Source organism: Anopheles stephensi, chromosome 3 (assembly GCF_013141755.1).
Source record: "Anopheles stephensi strain Indian chromosome 3, UCI_ANSTEP_V1.0, whole genome shotgun sequence".
In the NCBI taxonomy this organism is placed as follows: Eukaryota; Metazoa; Arthropoda; class Insecta; order Diptera; family Culicidae; genus Anopheles; species Anopheles stephensi.
This window is the reverse complement of record NC_050203.1, coordinates 3,090,267-3,110,231: the sequence shown is the minus strand read 5'-3', so window position 1 is coordinate 3,110,231 and position 19,965 is coordinate 3,090,267. Positions and strand designations below refer to the sequence as shown.

The window sequence follows — 19,965 nt, the reverse complement described above, 5'->3', positions numbered from 1 at the left end:
TTGCCACGCTCATCCGGTAATTGGACGCTCCCCCGAAAAAGAAGAAAAAAAAAACACAAACAGAAGAGTAGTGTTCTTTTGCAACTTGGTTTAGCAAATTTTGATTGATTCTCGGTAAACTCATGAATTATGAATAGCTCGATACACCCGGTACCATGTTGTGGGAGCAGCGAAATAAACACAGTGGCAAGCCAAACGAAATTGTACACCGTGCGGGGTTACACACGTGTGTGTTCGGTTGGCACCGGCGTTACGTTTCGGCCGATCGGTCCTCGTATTGACCTTAGGTCGGCGAAGGAAACAGCATACACATAATGGGGATTCAAAAGTCAACTTCATCTTCTTGGGGGGGGGGGGGGGGGGATTTTGGAAGGTGGTGGGTGGGGGTGGTGATCTAATCATAACAAAGCCTACTAAGGTTACTACTGCTGCTCTTGCGAACGGCTTGCACCAACTGTCGATCGTACGCATCGGATTATTATGAGATTTCCTAACCGGAGAGCGAGAGTGAGCCAGAGAGGCTTAATGCTTAGTACAGTGGTGGTTCAAAATTATATGAGCGATAAAATGATGGTTTTACATAAGAGTTATTAAACAGTGACTGGACAGTTATAAAATGAGATCATTAATAATCTGCAACAATGACATAATATTATAGAATTTGTTAAGGGACCAAAGTCCCAGAATTTATGCAATCAGAACCAGTGACTAGCTAAATAAATAATTCTCTTTGAGAAAATATTAAAATATCCATTAAATTGCATATAAAACAGCACACTGATACGATCATTCATGATCGCGCGTCTGCCACTTTTACTAGACCACCGCCCAACCGACATCTTCATCTTCACACAACGTGCAAATCCCCTTCCCTCGTGTGCACGTCGACGCATGTCGTGACTGTTTGTTTGGGCCCAAGTCCGCTCGAACCGCTTGGTTCGACTTTGCCGGCAAGATCTGGCCCATCGAGCGTTAATTCCTGCGTTGACCACGGTACCGATCGGTTGTGATCAGCGCGAACTCCCAACAAGTTTGCTCCCGAGTTTGCCCGCCGTACCTTGCGACGGCTGCGGTGCAAAAGTGACCCTCGAACATCGTGAGTGTGTGTGCTCGTGTGTGTGTTGCGTTGAAAGTTTAGTTTGTCACAGAGCAGTGCTACGTAACGTGTGGCTCTGGTGATCTTTTAAGACGCGCACCACTTTCGAGGCGTCATCGAGGCCACTGGACACCATTCCTGGCAAGGATTACGCGTGACAGCAGCTACCCCAGGTTAAAATCTTCCGAGCGAAAAGTGAGTGCAAATTGCAAACAGTGTGTGTGTGTGTGTGTGAGGACTTTTTTTACGACTCTGCTCTTCCTAGTCTCTGGGGTCTTTTCGGGGATAAACATCTCAGCGTCGCCTGTTAGCGCATCGGTCACCTAACGATGTTTGGTGTGACCTTTTACGCGTGCTAAGGATGCAGACTCATTAGGCTATCGTCCAAGGAGACTTGGGCAGGGGGCCGTTAGTTACGACCTTTTGACATCCGATCGGCCTAGCAGCCGAGTGAAATGTGTTGCACTCGCAAGCACACCATTCGGTTGGTCATCATTAGAGTGCATGGTAAAGGCATAAAGCAAAACGGCTCCTAATGATTGGCAAACCTTTAGTATGGTAGCAATTCACGGCTTCACGGTTGGTTTCTTGGGTATGTTTGGCTTGCTTTACTGCCCCGATCGATCGGTGCGTCCGTCGGTCACATACCACTACCCCCGAGCACACGCGGGTGGTGCAACCCGATTAGTCCACCCAACCTCTCCGACCCGTTCTCCCTCCGACCCGTGAGAAAGGGAAGGGGAAAGCGGGGTGCTTTATTTTGTTTTTATACACCCGATTGATACTATTACCCAAAGGCCGAATCCCTCTCCACGGGGAGCGCCTTTCACTCGACCAGACGTATGTGTGCATAGCGCAGTGAGGTAGGATCGAGAGTTAGGAAAGGAAGGAACTGGGTGCAGTAGGGTGCGTATGTGTGTGTGTGTCCAACGGTCTGCTTCTTTGTTGGAGGTTGGTATGTGCACCTCTCGTCCGCTTCATTGAGCGGCTACGGCTAGTCGCGATCGATTGCATAACTTCAAACAACACTACTAGCCGACTAGCCGTCTATGGGGTCAGTCAGCCAGGCTGTGTGTAGGCAGGTTCAAGAAACTCGCCCTATCCAGTTCTTGATGTTCAGTTCGGCGAGTTGAGGTTCGACCACAGGCGACGGGATGTCTGAGGTGAGGTTCTACGCCTCGCCAGAAGAGCCGTAACATCTGCTTTTCGTTAAACGGTGTGCTAAGCGTCTGTCTGACACACCAAAAGCTTGATAAATCACCCTCGACGCAGATCGCCCGACGCAGATCGTCCACCCGCCTGAGTCAACCCACTAATAACCGGGCCATTTATCATTGCTTCTCGATTCCACAGAAACTGAACGCGGAGTGTTATCCACTCTGGTTCGGTTCCTGGTTCACGACATATTTCACGAACGGGCGGAGGAACAATCCACCCAACGACACCCTTTAATGGAATCCATCCTCCACCAAGGGGGACAGATATTCACCATTCGCGTTTGGCAGGTGTTTTGCGGACGATGCAGCATCATATTTATGGACCGCCCGTCCGCCTGTTTACGGGCCCCGGGGGGCGAAAGTATGGAATTTTTATTTTAAGAGCGCACCATTCCAAACATTTTGTCATGGCACGCCGTACGTCATAATGCGTTCCAGGAGGATCGTTTTAATTATCTTCTAGCAGTAAATCGACCATCGCTGGGTGATGATAACCAGCACCGAAACAGCTGACAAGAAATCTCATTTTATTCTAAATGTAACATAATGATTCTTTAGTGGTGTTCGGAAAAGTATTTTTCCTTTACATTCCAAGCATGTTATACTCCCTTTCAACCTTTATAGCACCAACACTCTATTTGCTATAATTTTGTCTTCCAACCCCGCTCACGAGTCACATTGGATTAGAAATCAATTCTACAAGGTTTAGGAAAGTTACAGATAGTACTAAACTGCTCCCTTCTCTAGCTCGGTTACCTTCATCTTCACACACTCGACCGTTGGCGATCGGATTGAATTTCCACCTGTTCCACATCACAAAGAAAGGATGCAATTTTTTGACAACTCATCGTCATCTCATTTTGTCCATCAAAAGCGGTGCAATTCGTTGCGGATCACAGCCCAATAGTAGTCATAGCTACTTCGCAATCGAGAGCCCCCCCCTGACCCCGGCATGAAAGGTACTGACCGATCTCGCGAACCTGCTCACCACTAAGACCCTGGATACATCCTGCGGTGATGGAGCAAAATCTGCGACCTTATACAGATGGGGCGTGTGTATTGGTGTGCTAACGTCATGCAATATTTCGTCGTCAAAATATCCGGTGGATCGCTTATTAAAACAATCAACTTTTGTTAGACCAAAAAACAAACGAAGCAAAGGAAATTAAGAGAGCCGTTCTTCAAATGAATCCTATTGATTGTAAATTGAAAATCTCATACATGCTTACTAGGTGGATATCCCCGCCATTCGCGTCAGAAACCAGCGTCAGCCATGTGGTAATACAATTTTACGCTTGATTACTTCATTCTTGAGTGATTGGACCATAGCAAATTCAAGACAATTTGAAAACAACCCGACCTTTTTCGTCATTTTTCGTCTCTCATGAAGTGTTGATGTATTATACTAACATTGCAGGAGTCCTAAACTCAAGCAGATAAACATGGCTGCGTAATTGCGATGCAGCACTTTCTTCACAAACCAATCGGTAATATAATCCATTTGGTGCCGAATTCCGATCGTTACTCACGGCTCCCTGTACATCGCAGACCATCTTGAGCACGTACTCCACCTGTACACTGGGGAATTCTCAAGTGACCTTTGGCCATACGTCACACGGCTGCTGGTTACATATTTTTTCCCCCGGAGTACCGGACGGAGTGGTTTACGTACATAAATAGGCCACAAAAGCGTTGTTGTTGCGCTTTTGTCGGAGGAACTGGAGCAGATAAATTCTCTTCCGGTGCGATGGCGATGGCGGTAAAAATAGACTATTTACTCGGATGATTTACCACTGCGATGGGGGTGTGTTTGGTCGGTTTTGTTTTTCGTGAACTCTATAGGAAGGTGTGTGTGTGTGCGTATCTCCCGATACAAAGAACCACGCCAAGATTTGGCAGCCGCTTCCTGAGACACAAGAAATTAATGCGCTTGAGATTAATTAGCCATTCCTGGCTCGTCTTTCCCTCTGCCTCTTCGGTGGATCGATCGGAGCGATCGGCGTGGTGAACGATCGTGATTAAGCATTCTGGCCGGAAGCTCTGGAACTCGTCAACTCATCAAGAGCTCGTTTTTCCTATTTCGGGAGCGACCACGCGGCACGGCTTTTCCTTTCACGGTGAAGACACCGTCACCGGAATTGGCACGGAATTTGTGGCCTGTGACACACATGAATTGCAGCAGCAGCAGTGAGTGCTTAATGGAATTCCACCAGCATGAGCTGAGTTGGGAGGTTCCCGTGTTTGGTAATGAGTCGATGCGTGCCGAGATTAGCTGATGAATATGCTGCGGATTGGGAGGTAAAATGTAAAAGCATTCGTCTGGCATGAGGACCAGCAATGCGGGGGACAGCCAGTGGGTTCGCTCGCTATAATCCGATGCGTAGCAATAATACGCTATAAATGGGTTTTATTTGGCTCACAGTCGAAAACACATGCCTGAGTGGAATGCGGAATTATTTTATTTTGACACACACAGTGCTGTGGAATGCTCATAAAATTCGATCTGCTGTGGTGAAATTCTTTTCAAGTGGAGTAGTTTAAAATTTAAAGGAAGAATACCGATACTTGAGTCCGTCGGTGTAGAATTATTATAATTCTAGATTTTGTCTGAAAATCTGAAGTTCTCTAAGAATATGTACAAAAAAACTTATGACATCTACTGTATAAAAAACCAGTAAATAAAAAGTATTCCTTGTTATTAGCTTCTCTCGCACATTTTTTTGTCCACATTTTCAACTGTTGCATTACAATACACCTCATTATCGAAAGGGTATTTGGATATCAATAGGCACTCTCCGACACAAGAGAGAAAAAAAAATGTCCGGATGGTTTCAAGGCCATCCGCTTTTGCCTAACGGACCGACCTTGTCCAAACCAACTTGAGCGTAGTCGAGGTCAAGTTCATGTGCGTGCGGACCGAGACGGACGGATTCCTCTGCCGATTGGAACCACCATGATCAGCCGGTACGCTCGTCACAAAGTAGCATCGCCATTAGCCTAAGGAAGACTTTGATGCCGGCACCAAGCAGAAAAGGGCGTGTATTGTTTGTGCCGAAGCATAAACCAGGAAGAATTTATCGGCGCTCTGTTAACTTCTTCCGCTCAATCAGTGTCGTGGTGGATAAGTACTTTCGCTTGCTTTAAGTGGATAGCGCAGTCAACTCCTGACACACTTCTTGGAGGAAGCTAATGTAAGCACAACACTCTTCCATTCAATACCCGCACACAATGCAATAAGGCGAAGGGGAATATGGTGTCACATTGAGTGACTTCATTTTGCAATCGATGCTGGCAACAAACACCATAAACTACCGATTACCTTCAGTACGATTCAATATTTAACTGTAAATGGAGGAGATCGCAATGCATTTCAAAGTATTGATACAGAAGTGGTTCTTCAGCAAATAGCGCCAGGATGCTTTTGATTGCATACTGTACGGCGCACACTCGGTTCAATATTGATTCTTGGCGTCTGTCGGCAATCTGAGCATAGCATCACAATACCACATGGTCCACCATGTTGGATGGTGCCGTTTGTTTAATCGAAACCTCCCTTTTCAAGGTCTATTGGAGCGAGAAAGTTTACGATCGCCTGGCCAAACTACGATTTATTAATAGCCGACTCCACACTCATTCAACTCCGCACTCAATCGATCATTTCTTCCCCAACAGAAAACCGCACAACCGACAGCGCAATGGATAGCGACACGTCGGTCTACAGCAACTGTGCCAGCCCGGCCAGCTACCAGCAGTACACCTGGACGCTAACGGACAAGCTGCGTAAGACGGCCAAGTCGGAGCTGCGCGAGGACGAACATCTGCGAACGCAAGGGTTGGCGCAGATGCGAGAGTTCATCGCCAAGAGTCCGCACATCAAGCGTTGCCGCACCGACGCACTGTTTCTGCTCCGGTTTCTCCGCACCAAGAAGTACTCGATCCCGCAGGCGTGCGCCATGCTGGAGAAGTATCTAACGGTGCGCCAGGCCAACCCGGCCTGGTTCCATCGATTGGACATTGAGGATCCGGAAATTGAGGCGATCATCGACGGAGGGTACATTGTGCCGCTGCCCGAGCGTGATGATCATGGACGGCAGGTGATACTGTCGGTGGCGGGAAATCTTGATCTGAGCCGCGTGTCTTCGGCCCTGCTGGCGAGGGTTCACTTCCTCGTGCAGGAGGTGCTGGCCGATGACGAGCAGTCGCAGATCTGTGGCTATGTGCACTGTGTGGACGAGCGCGAGCTGTCGATGAAGCTGATGGGCATGTGGTCGCTGGTGGACATCAAGAAGGTGGCTGACTGCATACAGAACGGGCTGCCCAATCGTATCAATGGATTTAATCTGATCGGTCTACCGTCGACGGCTGCCACGCTGCTCGAGTTCTGCGTATCGCTGCTGAGTGATAAGCTGCGCAAGCGAATCAACGTAAGTAAGGGGGATTGTGGGAGATGGAGGACGCCAACTGGAACAGAAGACTTAACACTCCAACTTTTGCACAAACTGACGAGGAATTCCAGGTGCCAGGAACTTTACCAGGAAAGTCCTAGTCGATGTCTCAGTATCAGATAATCAATCAATTTTAATGGCATCTTGTGAGCGTAGCAACCGAGAGAACCGGATAAAACAAGAACTTGCAGGTGTTTTAATAGTTTACGTTCCCCATTAAGGAGGCTAGGATTTCACGTCAAATGGATATCAAACTCTTCTTTCTGTCAGGACTTTCCGTAAATTGTGGCCTTCTTCAGGAAGAAAATTTAAACCATCTTTTCGAAAGGATCTTTCCCAAATATGTTTATCTAAAGCATAGTAGTTATCTTGTACATAATATTCGATCAAAATTTAATCTATAACGTTTTGCATAGTCCAAAATTAGCTTATCCTGCTCTAAGATACCGAAAATAGTTCATCGGTTCTAATGTGGACCCAGAAGACCACCTTTATGTAACATCGTTGTGTCAAAGAACAAAAGAAAAGCTTAAGAATAAGAGGACATTCTTAGTGGTAGACGATGATCATCGAACGTGATACCATTCATATGAGAACCATCTTTCGTCAGAGGATCCTCGATCGAAGGAGAGACGTCTAGCGGAGACGCTCGCAACACACAAGACCGTAACAATCAGACCAATGGCGTCGTTGCAAAATGTTGCGCTGTCGGTGTCTTTAACCGGTTTATGCCTCGGCGAAGACATTTTGTCTCCGACAAGCCTCTCGCTGAATTGGACAGTAAGGTCAGAGGGAAAATCTCCACGATCGCGCGATACCGGTCTTCCACCAAGGTCACTATCACCAGCCGCAGCTGGACGGGTGGTTTTCTTTGGATTCGAAGATTTTGCCCCCTTCAAGATTTGGCCATCTCACGGCAGAAGAGCCGATCGGACGATCAGAACCACACAGCCTTCGTCGGCTGCAACACGCCTCTGTTAAACTTTTTCGAGAGAAGGAGGATTAATGTTTTGCATTTTAAATCTCATTAACCATATCTCGCTTCTCCTTTCCTGCCTAGCTGTTCCGCACCGTGGAGGACTTTGCCGGAAAGATAAATCGCAAGATTCTACCCAAGGAGTACGGTGGCACCATGCCGATGGCGGACATGATCGCACAGTTTAAGGAACGCTGCCGTCGAAAGCGTGCCCAGCTGCTGGCAATGGATGATATGTGCATCGAGCTGTCAAAGGTCCCGGGACACTGTGCGGACTCGTGCCGTCGGGATCTGGAGGCTGGGATGATCGGTAGCTTCCGTAAGCTGGAGGTCGATTAGGCGGACGTCGACGACGTGACTATAGGTTCTAAGAAGAATGTATTATATTTCCCCATTGCTACATCTATGCTTCTACTAGTGGATAAGACGAAACAGACACATGATTGATATGGGTACACTATGGGTGGTATATATATATATGGACGGACAGACGATACATATCTAATCGCGTGAATGAATGAATTGCTTCAGATTTGATTATTCGACTCGTGCATCACCCTACTACCGGACGTCCTTAAGCGACGGGTTCGGCGTGCGATCTCTGGGAAGGGAGATGTTACGCAAACCAGGCACCAGCAAAAGGAACTCACTAGTGAAACCGCTTCAGTACGCTCCAATTTCCGCACTTTACTCCAACTCTAAAACTGTGATTTTGTTTTATTATTTCACGTTCGCGTTAAGCGATCATTTGCTGCGTGTTGTCCAATCGTTCGCATCGGGTCGGTTTGCGGGACACATAGTTTTTTGTCACATGCAACGGCTTCAAAGACTCGCGAGCCGCTGCTAGTTTGATGGCGATTGCGTAACGGCGCAACAATCCTAATTGCTATCAACGGAGCACGCGTAACTGTGGTGCAGCGGGACAGAAAGATGTACGTTACATTAAATCATAATCGAACTACGAATAAAGTGGATGGTGAACAAGAAAAAGAAACAACACTAACCCAACACACGCGCGCCTACAGAGAGAGAAAGAGAGAGAGAGAGAGAGAGAGAGAGAGGGCGAAAGAGTTACGACTACTTATGGTTGACAACTTCTTTCGCTTTCCACCTCGTTTGAGAAAGAAGAAAGAAAGAAAATGGCCACTTAGGATGGTGGGAGGCTTTTTCAAGCTACCCAATAAAGGGAAACTCTTGTACCGGGCCGGTGGTACAGTGTACTGATAAGGAAACGGGTAAGTACACGCGAAGTACACGTACACAAGAGGCGATCATAAAACAGGCACACTAGCTTGCACGCTATATACACACACAGGCAGCATCTGTTTTCTCACCACCAATAAAAGCGTTTCTCTACGATCCACGAGTGAAAAGCGTACAGTGGAAAATGAACGCTGCTTCTCTGCATTATGCAATCCACGATCACTTCGAACGATCGTCGGTGCGGTAAGAGAGATTTAGGAGCTCGTTCGCTTTTATCGACTTCCTGAACATGTGACATCCATCAAATTACCTTCCGAGACCTGGTGCATGTGTTTCGGTTGATCTTACGCCGTCTTTAATGAACTCGCGCGAAGAAGGTCACCTGCCTGGACCGTCCGCCCATGGGCCGACAAAACGTTATCGATCCGGCCGATTCCGCGAGCAACCTTAACTCGCGTAACCTTAGATCGCCTGGGGGACGAGGACATTGCAGAATAAGAAGAAAAAAAAACAGACAAGCCAAAACAAAAAACCCACCCAAATTGGTGGCGGTCTCCCCACACCGTCCACGAAACGGTAGCACGTTGGTCTCCAAAACGGCGATGTGAAAACATGTCCACCCTGATCGTCTGTGCGAATGTGTGTGTGTGTGTCTGTGTGCGTCACCTTATTTGATCGTAGCGGATCAAGCGCGGGTGAAAAGCCACCAAACAGGTTTGCATGGTTAGTGGTCCGGTGGTGTTTGGTCATTTTCCAAGCCATGGCCAACGCTATGCGCGATGACTCCGATTGGGGTTATTCACATACGCCCTTTTGCACTGCACCACCGTCAGCGCAGTCGGTTCGTATGCGTTCGTTCTAATCTCATCGCAAGCAAAAAATGGAAATTGCCCGAGTGAGTTCTGAGCATGAGGCTTTAACGTGGTAAGCGCCACACAACACTATCGAATGGCACGTCCGGTGCAACGTGGGGTGATTTGGTGAGGTTTGCCTCAACCTGGATTTTCTCCAGAACGCTGGGTGCATTCACTAATTGACTAGATGAGATGAAAGTGGGGCAATTCGTATGAAGCCACCCATTAGAAACTGCTAAGCTGTTCTGGCAGACCAAGCAATTTAAAAGCATGAAACTAAATTGAAGAAACATAACACCTGAAGAAAGAGAATTCAATAGAAATAATAGTAGAAGTAGTAATAATAGTTTATAAAACCTGAAATAAGGATCATCATGTATCTGCTCTTTAATCTGTATCGTAAAGAAGCTTAGGAATTTTTCAATAAAAAATTATTAAAATTAATTGATTAAAAAACGTTAGAAATCTGTCAACTTTCAATGTTTCCATTTGAATTTAAATTATTTAAATAAAAACATCGAATCAATATGACCGCACAGCATCTCACCGTGCGAAGCCGATCAAAAACATCGAAACATCGCAAGTAGTAGTTGGGTCGACGAGTAAGTTCTTGTACTAATTATTTTAATGCAGTTTGCAGTTAAATATTTAAAACATGCTCAGCAAAATAAGGTACACAAGCACAGACAATAATTCGAGTACTTAAATTAAATTTGTAGTTGATTTACGACAGATAAGTAGTAAAATCGAATCTATAATCATCTTCAATTATGTTGGAATTAATTTAATAGGCACTATTCATATATCTCCTTGTGGAGTGGCTTAAAGGGCTTGAAAGGCTTCTAATAATATAACACAAACCAACTTTCTAATAATTGACTTCACTTGCTTAACAAACACTGATCTTACATCACAAGCAGTCATTCTGATCGCACTAATTCAAGTGATCATAATTATTTGTTTTGTATAATTCATCTTCATGTTGCAATGATGGAAAGCATATTATACGTTTACAAAAAACAAATCTCAACCTTTATTACAGTCATTTGTAAATAGACTACGGCCAACACAGACGTCACTTCCTCAATTAAACTTCTTGCCCACCCCAAATGACCCTTTTTCATGAACTTCCATTATTTTTCAATCGTTTCTGATGATTCGTTAATTTCCTAGATAGTAACAGCAAAAACACGCCATAGATTAGTTGATTAGCAGACGGGCATATCTGCCCACAAAAAAAAAGCGCTTAAGAACCATCACCGCACCGCACGGCAAGTACACAAAAAACTGGTTTCTTTTTTCTCATCTCCCAACGCTCCACATCAAGCTCGGTCTAACTGGACAAGCTAGAGTCCGCTCTCCGTTCGAAAGTGAGAGGATCACTGTGCGGAACCTCCATCAACCGCAAACACGTCGCCCTTGCGAAACGAAAGTGAAATTTCCCAACCCACGAAGAGCGAGTTTGCAAGGGAAGAAAATTGCACCACACGCCACATACGTACGCACACATGCAAACGCAGGGCTTACGGGGAGGCCCTTTTCCGTTTTGCAAGTGCGTACGAAGATACCGGTACACTTGGGCGAACCAAGTCGATTGGATGATGCGGTCGGAACGGTTCTTTTTCCGTCATTTCCTTTCCTTTGGCGAACGACGCAACTTTCGCACGTTCAACGACCCACTCGCATTGCGTGCAAGGGGGACCAGTTTTCCCCCTGGCCGATTGCAGTTTGTGGAGACTTTTCCCTCCCTAGTGCTAGGGGCCATGCTGCTCAATCCACCCAATTGGAAAGGGAGATTCGTTGATTTGCACCAGCTACACGACGCACCACGACTTCCTCAAGCTCCCAATTTAGGTTAAGGTCCTTAACCTTTACCATGATCTTGCTAGTACTTTCGCTGGCACCGCTCCACGAACGGACAAAACAAAAGAGAGCACCGGAAAAATAGTATCGTACCGGGTTTTGCTTTGGCTGGTCGGAAAGAAAATGGGCTCCGCCTTGAACGGCCTCCACTCGGTGAGAAGGGCAACTTGGGATTTTTACTTCATTAGCTTCGGTTCGAACCCGATAAGGTTATAATTTACTGTTTCCTACTTTTCCGCCCACAGGTACTAAGGCAATACTCTAAGCAACGTTTAGCTTTCCAAATGTACGGCATTTATTGATTGTATTTTAGATTTAAAATCGTTCAACCGACTGAAAAGTCACCCAAGTGGAACCATTTTCCCGCAGGGTGTTTATCATTTATTTAATTTCAACGCAATTGTTCGCTGCATTTTTACCAATTAAAAGCTTATTTTATTACCACGGTGATAGAGGGGACGAAAGACTTCAACGCAGGTGCAAGCGAGAAACCTTAATTGGGAGTCATGAACATATTTTTTAAATAAAATAAATAATGAATTATAACCGAGCTCACCCGTGATAAGGAGCCCTTTCACGGTTTGGAGAAGGAAATGTCTTCAAACTATCGTGAATTGTACTATTTTTTGTAATTTAGCTTTAAGCAATACAGCCAGGCCGTTCTTTACGAATAAAAAAAAAGAATTATACACAACTCTTATTACAATAAAATCGAAACCTAAGAAAAAACTTCAACGAATAAAGAAGCAACAAACTTTGCTTTGGTGTCGATAGATTTAAAAAATATTAAATCTAAAAGAAATTAAGCCCAACGTTTATTGCAATTAATTCGAACACGAAAGACTTCAACGATGAAGCAAACGAGAAACCTCCATTGAAGTCATCTTAATTTTTTTGAGAATAAACTAAAACGAAGTAACTCCCTTTTTTCGTTGTAAAATAAAACCAACACGTGTCTGTACCGTCAATTTCAAAAACCTACGCATGGCAATCCGCGTAGCGAAAGTTTCTTCCTCGCCTCGTGCGCCCCAACCGGCGCTTCCACCCCGTGCACCGGTTGCCGTTGGCTTACTTATGTATGCGTAGACCGCCGTTTTTTCGAACGATCGCATCAGCACTGCTTCGTTGTGTTGGTGTGTGTCTTAATCGGACACGTTTCATCTCTTGCTTACCATCTCTCTCAGCACACTCTCTCTTTCACGCACTCTCTCGCTCTTTCTCTCTCTCCTCATAACGGTGGAGCTTCAACGGGTACACGACCGGCTCCAGATGGCCAACCAGTATCTGGCGCTTCAACCAGCACGCACGGTCACAGTCTGCTTTGATCCGTCTCGGAATTCGGAAGTGTGTTGTACCAGCACCACCGCCGTCCAACACCAAAAAAGTCCCACCCCGCATAGCCAAAAGCCCGGGCCACCCCCTATCTGGAACCACCCTCCCGTTCGAGTTCCCCTTTCCCGGAGTGTCCGTTCGTGTGTGTGTGTGTGTGCGTTTGTGAGTGTATTTTCGGTGTGGTGATTAAATTTCTCCCAAAAAATAAGGTGCAAAGGAGGCTGGGCTTTCCTTCTCGCGACGACAACAGCCGACGACTATACAGCACAAGGCACACAGGCACACCTCGTCCAAAACGCTGCAGATAGGAAGGATACTGTTTTTGGAGTTAATTACACGGATTAGCAGCAGAACTGACGTAAAAAAGTGAGTTACCGATTAGAAAAGAAGCGAAGGGGAATAAAAGGGTCGATGATTGTGGGTGACGTCAAATAAGAGTCGAAAAACGTCACGGGATTGGTTCGATCGATAAAACCGGATTTTGTGGCAAAATTCATTCGTCTAAAGTGAAGGCGTCCCTGAGATTCATCAGCTAAGACGTACTGTAGTCAAATAGAAGCCTTTGTGCTAATGCAAACACACATGGGCACTGAGACCGTGAGTGATACAAAGCTTTCAAGAGGTGTGAAATAAAACCCTTTCGAGCGAAACTGGCACGGGCCGTTGTTAAGGGTCCCCGGACGGTGTCACCTAGACATTGAGCGTTGAACTCGGTAGTGATGGTCTTCGCGTACCTCGTGTACCGTATAATGTAGGGTGTGGTGTTGGAATACGCTCAACTATTTCCCTATCGATCGCAAACACTTGGCCGATCGCGTTGACTTGTGTCGCACCTCGATCGTTTGCCTATTTTAAACCGGATAACAGAAAACCGATAAATGGATAAGCAAGGCTGGTCGTGAGGTTAAGGGGAGATTCTACGTCACAAAAATCCGTAACAAGATCGCTTCAGCTAGCCGTCGAATGTCGAGGTCGTCGTCTAAACAAGGGCGTACAGTGTTATCGTGATTTTGTATGGTTGGTTGATCATGCTTTTCAGGTTGAACTTGTCCAAAAAATTCGACTTTATAATGGCTATACACTCGATGTTCCTCTAGCTCACATTAAACTATATTTAACTGCTCCCACCAGAACAGTTATTAGAGGAAATTGAAGCTATCATTCATCTCTCGCGCTCCAAATAATTTCGAGCAATTACATCGCTTCATACGCTTCTCCATGCAAATCGTCGGTGGTATCTCCACATTAGGCCACTCCGGTAACAAAAAAACTTAAAATTCATTTAATGGAGCAGAAACCCCCTAGCCCATACTTGTGAGCTTTAGTTCTTTTTTTTTTTGACTGCATGGCCTAATTTTGAAGATGGTTAGCAAACAGGCAAGCAAAAAAAACCCAAACTTCCCCCGAAATAGTAAACTCGGCCGAGAAAAAGTAGTGTGCCGTATCGCTAAGAGCAGAAACGAAGCTACCAAAAAAAGTACCCCGAAAAAGCGGGTCTGCCTTCTTCCCCACTACACGCTGCACTATGCAAGCTATGCGCTGGGTGATGGAAAAAGCGAAAAACAAAAGGGACCCAAGCTGAACTCAACTGAACCGCGTGCGAAGAAGTAGAAGCTGATGCCGGCGGCGAAAGGCACGTCGGGGGCCAACTACGAAAACTAAAAAAGGGATCTCGTGATGAAGAAACTTTCTCTTTTCGTTGTGAGCGATCGCGACGGTGCTGCAAGATGCTGCAAGAGTTTTCAGGGAAAATCAACAGGACAAATGCCGCGGCGGTTTTCCAACCGAGAACGACACGTTTGCTTGCATTTTTAAGGAACTGTTGAACTGTTTTTTTCCGCTATCCCAAAACCATACGAAAACCGGTCCTGAGCTAGCGGGAAGGAAATCGAAAACGGTAAAACTGCATCACGAGCGCGGTTGCACATTGACCCTTGGATGGATGCACCCGTGTTCGACATTCACACACACAGCTGGAACGTCGCACGTTCGATCGAGGGAAGAGATCTCACTTTCAAGAACTCGTACCGCTAAGGCAACAGAGAAACGAACCTCCGATCGTGAATGTAGGTTAGTTCCGATCGCGAGTTTGTTGAACCTGGCTTCGCGTATCGCAGGCGTGTACGGAACGGCAGCATAAAGTTCGATCCAGTTTGGAAACTGTTCCACAAAGGGGAAAGCAATAATTCGCTGACGTTGCTAACTTCAACAGCAATTTCATGTTTTTGAGAGGAATATTTGCTAATTGTGGTTTCCCCAACTTGCTAAAAGAAAATAACAGTTCCTTCCTTTTCCTTTGTCTAATTCCAACCAGCGAAGACAAATGCGTTCCGTTGTTGTTGTTGCGGCGATCACGTGTCGCTGAGTCACAGGAAGAAATTCAATTTCTGTCAGACATCCAGCATGAAATGTTAATCACGTCGCAAGACAACACAACACTTCCTTCCCATTGTAAGGGCCTTGTTTGGCCTGTTGTTGGATTTGCTGCTGCAGTCGGCGAGCTTTCCTTACATGCCTCCAAATCCTATGTAACGGGGCATTGTTCCTGTGGTGATAATGGCGTCGTTTTTCTTTTCGCCCGGTGTTGCGTACACCGTCATACTTTTAGAAAGCATTGCTTTAATTACCAGCGACACACAACGCACGGGTTTTATTCCGATTCCGGTAGCTGGTGACCATTAGTCAGCTGGGCCACGCTAGACGAGCGAAGCGTAAGGCAACGGTTATTGTTTTACGTGGCTGTGGCTTCATCGAGTGGGCGAATCGGTCATTAGTGCGATTTTTATCAAACTCACTTTCCCGGGTGACTGAAGCGGATAACTGATTGTGGAAGCGTCTTGCTCATGCAGAAACAATATTTCAATTACTACCGGGGCTTTGCTGGCAGCATATGCAAAAAAACACTCCATTCCAACTGATGACATTTGGTGCCGTAATCAGTTGTGCTAGTTAAAAAAAACCTCCAGGGCGCCATGCTGTTTTTTTGTATTTCTGTGTGACCTTCTTTTTGAATTGTGCAACTGTGTCTGAGATCGTAATAGTTGTGTGTGACTGTGGATGAGTCTCTGCATTAGTCATCTCTTACTCCTAAAAAAGGAATCCTCAGATCCAGCATAAACCGCTGCCAATCTAGCAAGTCACAACAATTGATTCCCGAAATAACCCAGCCCGAAAAAAGGAAAGTTTCATATTCTGTCAGGTCTCACATAACCTCACTCAACGTTAGTCTGCGAATGGTTGTTATCTGTCACGGCTCGAGATTCACCACGCTCACCGTAACACGCGGACACTTGAGGTGCTACTTTCCCTACGCCAGCTAAACCGGTTCAGATTTGCTATCTCACGGGGCCACAGACTCAACCGACTACTGACGTAACAACGGTGATGTGTGTCAATTTGTCAAACGCATACGGCATCGTGCACATTCGAGAGGTTCCGCCACATTTGTAGGGTTCAGCGAATGGTGTGTAAGTAGATCAAGCTTGCCATGACCGAAAAATGCACACGGCTGGCGGCTACTGCGATGTTCTACAGCGTATGGAGGGGTTTTTTTATGCATCCAAGAAGGAAGTCGTGACCTTTTGAGTTATGATGGCAATATTAGGTGCCGAAGGTTACCCGAATCGCCATAATTATTGCAAATGGTTGCATACACATGTCCAAATTCTTTCTTGAGTTGTCCACTGACATGTCTGATAACGGATGCAAACTTACTGCGCTCTTGATGTTACGTATGATCGATGATTCTATAATTAGCGCCGTCATGCGATTATAAACCTCACCCTGACCATAAACGAGCGCTAGTAAACAGAAACGATCAATTTGATGCTTTAAATGGAGTGTTAAGTAGCGAGTGGTCAACTTGCATCACTAAACAGAAGCTGATGTTGGGAGAAAGTGCTCATTTCAAGGTTGACACTACGTCATATTGATTGCGTATTAACCTCACATATTGTCGCAACGTACTTATACCTCTCTCTCTCTCTCTCTCTCTCTCTCTCTCTCTCTCTCTCTCTCTCTCTCTCTCTCTTTTTAGTGACCGATAAAATCGACCTCAGCAAGGCCCCCGAAAGCTATGCCCCGTACAACTTCAACCTTTCGGACAAGTTCAAAATTATGGCACAGGATGAGCTGCGCGAAGATGACGATATGCGTGAGAATGCACTGAAGCAGTTCCGCGAATGGATCGCCAAACATCCACTGATCAAGAAGTGTCGTACGGATGCACCGTTCCTGTTGAGATTCCTACGTACGAAAAAGTTCTCCATTCCGGCTGCGACAGAGATGTTGGAGAAGTATCTCACGATCAGACAGGTCTATCCGCACTGGTTCTTCAAGCTGGACATTAACGATCCCGACCTGGAAGCGATCATCGATAGCGGATATCTGTTCGCGCTGCCCGAGCGCGATGAGCTCGGCCGGAAGATCATCTTCTCCAATGCTGGGAAGTTTGACACGAGCCGGTTCACTTCCGCTCAGCTGATCAAGATCCACTCGATGGTGCTGGAGGCGCTACAAGACGAGGAAGAGTCACAGATCTCGGGATACATTCACGTGACGGATGATTCGGAGCTAAACATCGGATTTTTGGGCATTTGGTCGTTTACGGACATCCGCAATCTGGCGCACTGCGTGCAGAACTCGTTGCCGATGCGTCAGAAGGAGAATCACTTCGTTAACCTGCCCTCGTTCGCGAACAAGCTGTCCGAGTTCATCCTGTCGGTGTTGAGCGAGAAGCTGCGCAACCGTGTCTTCGTGCATCGGGGCTGGGACGAGCTGAAGACGAAGATCAATCCGAAACTGCTGCCCAAGGAGTACGGTGGCACCGTGCCAATGGCGGAGTGTATCGCGCTGTTCAAGAAGCAGCTCAAGGAGCGCCGTGATATCGTGCTCGCGCTGGACGAGATGGAGATCGAGATCAACAAGAGCACGATCCCGTGGGCTGACAGTACGGATGCGGACATTGCGAGTGGCGTCATCGGAAGCTTCCGCAAGCTGGAAGTGGATTAAGATTTCAGGACTTTCTCCCCCTCTCTCTCTCTCTCTCTTTCTGTATCTATACTTTGGCAAGCGATACTTTGGGGCGATACTTTGGGGCGATACTTTGGGGCGATACTTTGGGACGCTTTGTTAGATAAGTAAGCTTTAGTAAAATGTTGTTCGAAGGTTTATGTGTTCCATCAGGGCACAGGTTCCCCAACTCCCTCTTTAATAGGGCCGTTCTCACGGTCAATCCTCAACGATTACTTTTAAGCAACCGAGCGGCGACACAAACAGTGACACTCGCTACGCCGGGAAGGTGGAATACAGTTACCAAAACAGTCGACCGTTTGCGCTGGTCCAATACTTCCTCATCTCGCACAGAGCTTGTGGATGGATGCATTGGGCAAGCGCGGACGAGTCGCGTTACTTCTTAATACGTTCTTCTCATCCTTCCTTACGACGGATGGACAGTTGCTTCATCGACGGTTTGATTTCCTTCGTTTTGTTCCGCATTCTGCTCCGCAGCTATCACGTGCAACTGTGTTAAGGTTAGGGAATGTTACTTCAACGGCCAACATTTACATCTCGCCTGTGATCGAGCTTCTTGTGTGCTTTGTTGCGTTATTGTTGTTGGTTAAATTATTGTTTTCTGTTGTACGCGTTACGATCCGTTTCAGTAGAAATGCACTGAAATATAGCAGTATTGGACAATTCGCACGAAAAGGTCGCGATCAGGGGTGGAGAGAGCTAACACGCGCTGCTGACACAGATGAATTGTAATCGTTAGCTACTAAGTAAGCACAACTGGACACAAATATATTCAATTATAACCTTTTAGGAGTCGTTTTGTTTCTTGTTCTTCGTTATTCGCTTCAAAGAGTACACCGATTAGAAAATTTATTTTAAATTGTGTTAGAGGCCACCGAAATAAAGCATGCGAGCTGCTGATCGTATATGTGCGCCTAAAAGTATGCAATAAGTTTCACAGCTAGGCAATCCATCTGAATACAGTGTGTAGGAAGCAATCTCACACACCGATCGTAGCCTTATTTAGGTTTCCGATTTATTTAGTTATTAAACTGATTCATACTGCCTTAGACCTTATTTTCCGTCAATGTACAGTAAGTATTTATCGCAAAAAATGGATGAATAATATAAGAAAACGTCTTGCTCATGCAAGGCACACTGAGTTATCTGGGTTAATTCAATTTTAAGTTATTATAAAACGACACTCACTTGATGTTATAAAATGCCATTACTTGATGAAGGACTCATTGAAGAAAAATACATTTTTCATATAAAAAACTTACCCTCAATTGAATTTTTTCTCAATACAATTGCAACGTTATTACGGCAATCATAACTCAACTAAATTTTCTACATAGTTCTCTGATATATTCCCAACTCCCGTTCAGCTTCCCAGCACGTGTAGTCGCCGCTTAACATCTCGCCCAGCAGCTCTCAACTGCGGCGACCACTCTCTTTCGGTTCACTCACGAACGCAAACCACCGTTTTGACATTGACCGCCAAATCGGTCAGTGGGCCATTATTTTGTCTTGCATCGTGAGAGATCAGCGGGTTGTTGGCCTCGGAATAGTGGAAAAGGAAACGAACCGACTTCGGAACGCATCTGCTGCTTCCCTTAATGCGATGATAATTTAACGCCGCAAGATTAGGAGAACCCACGAGCCGATAAGATGCATCGGTATCGTCGTTAGGGATAAGATTGCATTCAAAGTGCGCAGGAGACAATGCACGGAACTACCCGGCGGTAGCCTTCTATAACTTTGTATTGATTTTACAAACACACCTCAGCATGACACATCAAACACTGTATAATTATTAACCTCGAAAAACTGGGAAAAGCCGCAGACCAATCCCACGGTAAACGAAAACATACACACAACAAAGTTCATCTTTTGCACAACATTACAATTACAGCGCCACCAATCAATCGCCCACGTTTAGATTTCTTCTTCAGCCACTGATGACAGG

General features: G+C 46.0%; 2 protein-coding genes across 2 annotated transcripts; both read left to right on the top strand.

The window, feature by feature from the left end:
• The first annotated feature begins 964 nt into the window (after positions 1 to 964).
• On the top strand, positions 965 to 8,744 carry LOC118508838 (alpha-tocopherol transfer protein-like). Its single transcript, XM_036048585.1, has 3 exons — positions 965 to 1,291; positions 5,986 to 6,737; positions 7,819 to 8,744. The coding sequence occupies exons 2-3, from the start codon at positions 6,009 to 6,011 to the stop codon at positions 8,071 to 8,073; spliced, it is 984 nt and encodes a 327-aa protein (XP_035904478.1). The 5' UTR covers positions 965 to 1,291; positions 5,986 to 6,008; the 3' UTR covers positions 8,074 to 8,744.
• Positions 8,745 to 12,950: 4,206 nt separating this feature from the next.
• Positions 12,951 to 18,807, top strand: LOC118509110 (clavesin-1-like). The gene is made up of 2 exons (XM_036049279.1): positions 12,951 to 13,352; positions 17,023 to 18,807. Coding segments are annotated over exons 1-2 (975 nt in total). The 5' UTR covers positions 12,951 to 13,351; the 3' UTR covers positions 17,997 to 18,807.
• Positions 18,808 to 19,965: the final 1,158 nt, after the last annotated feature.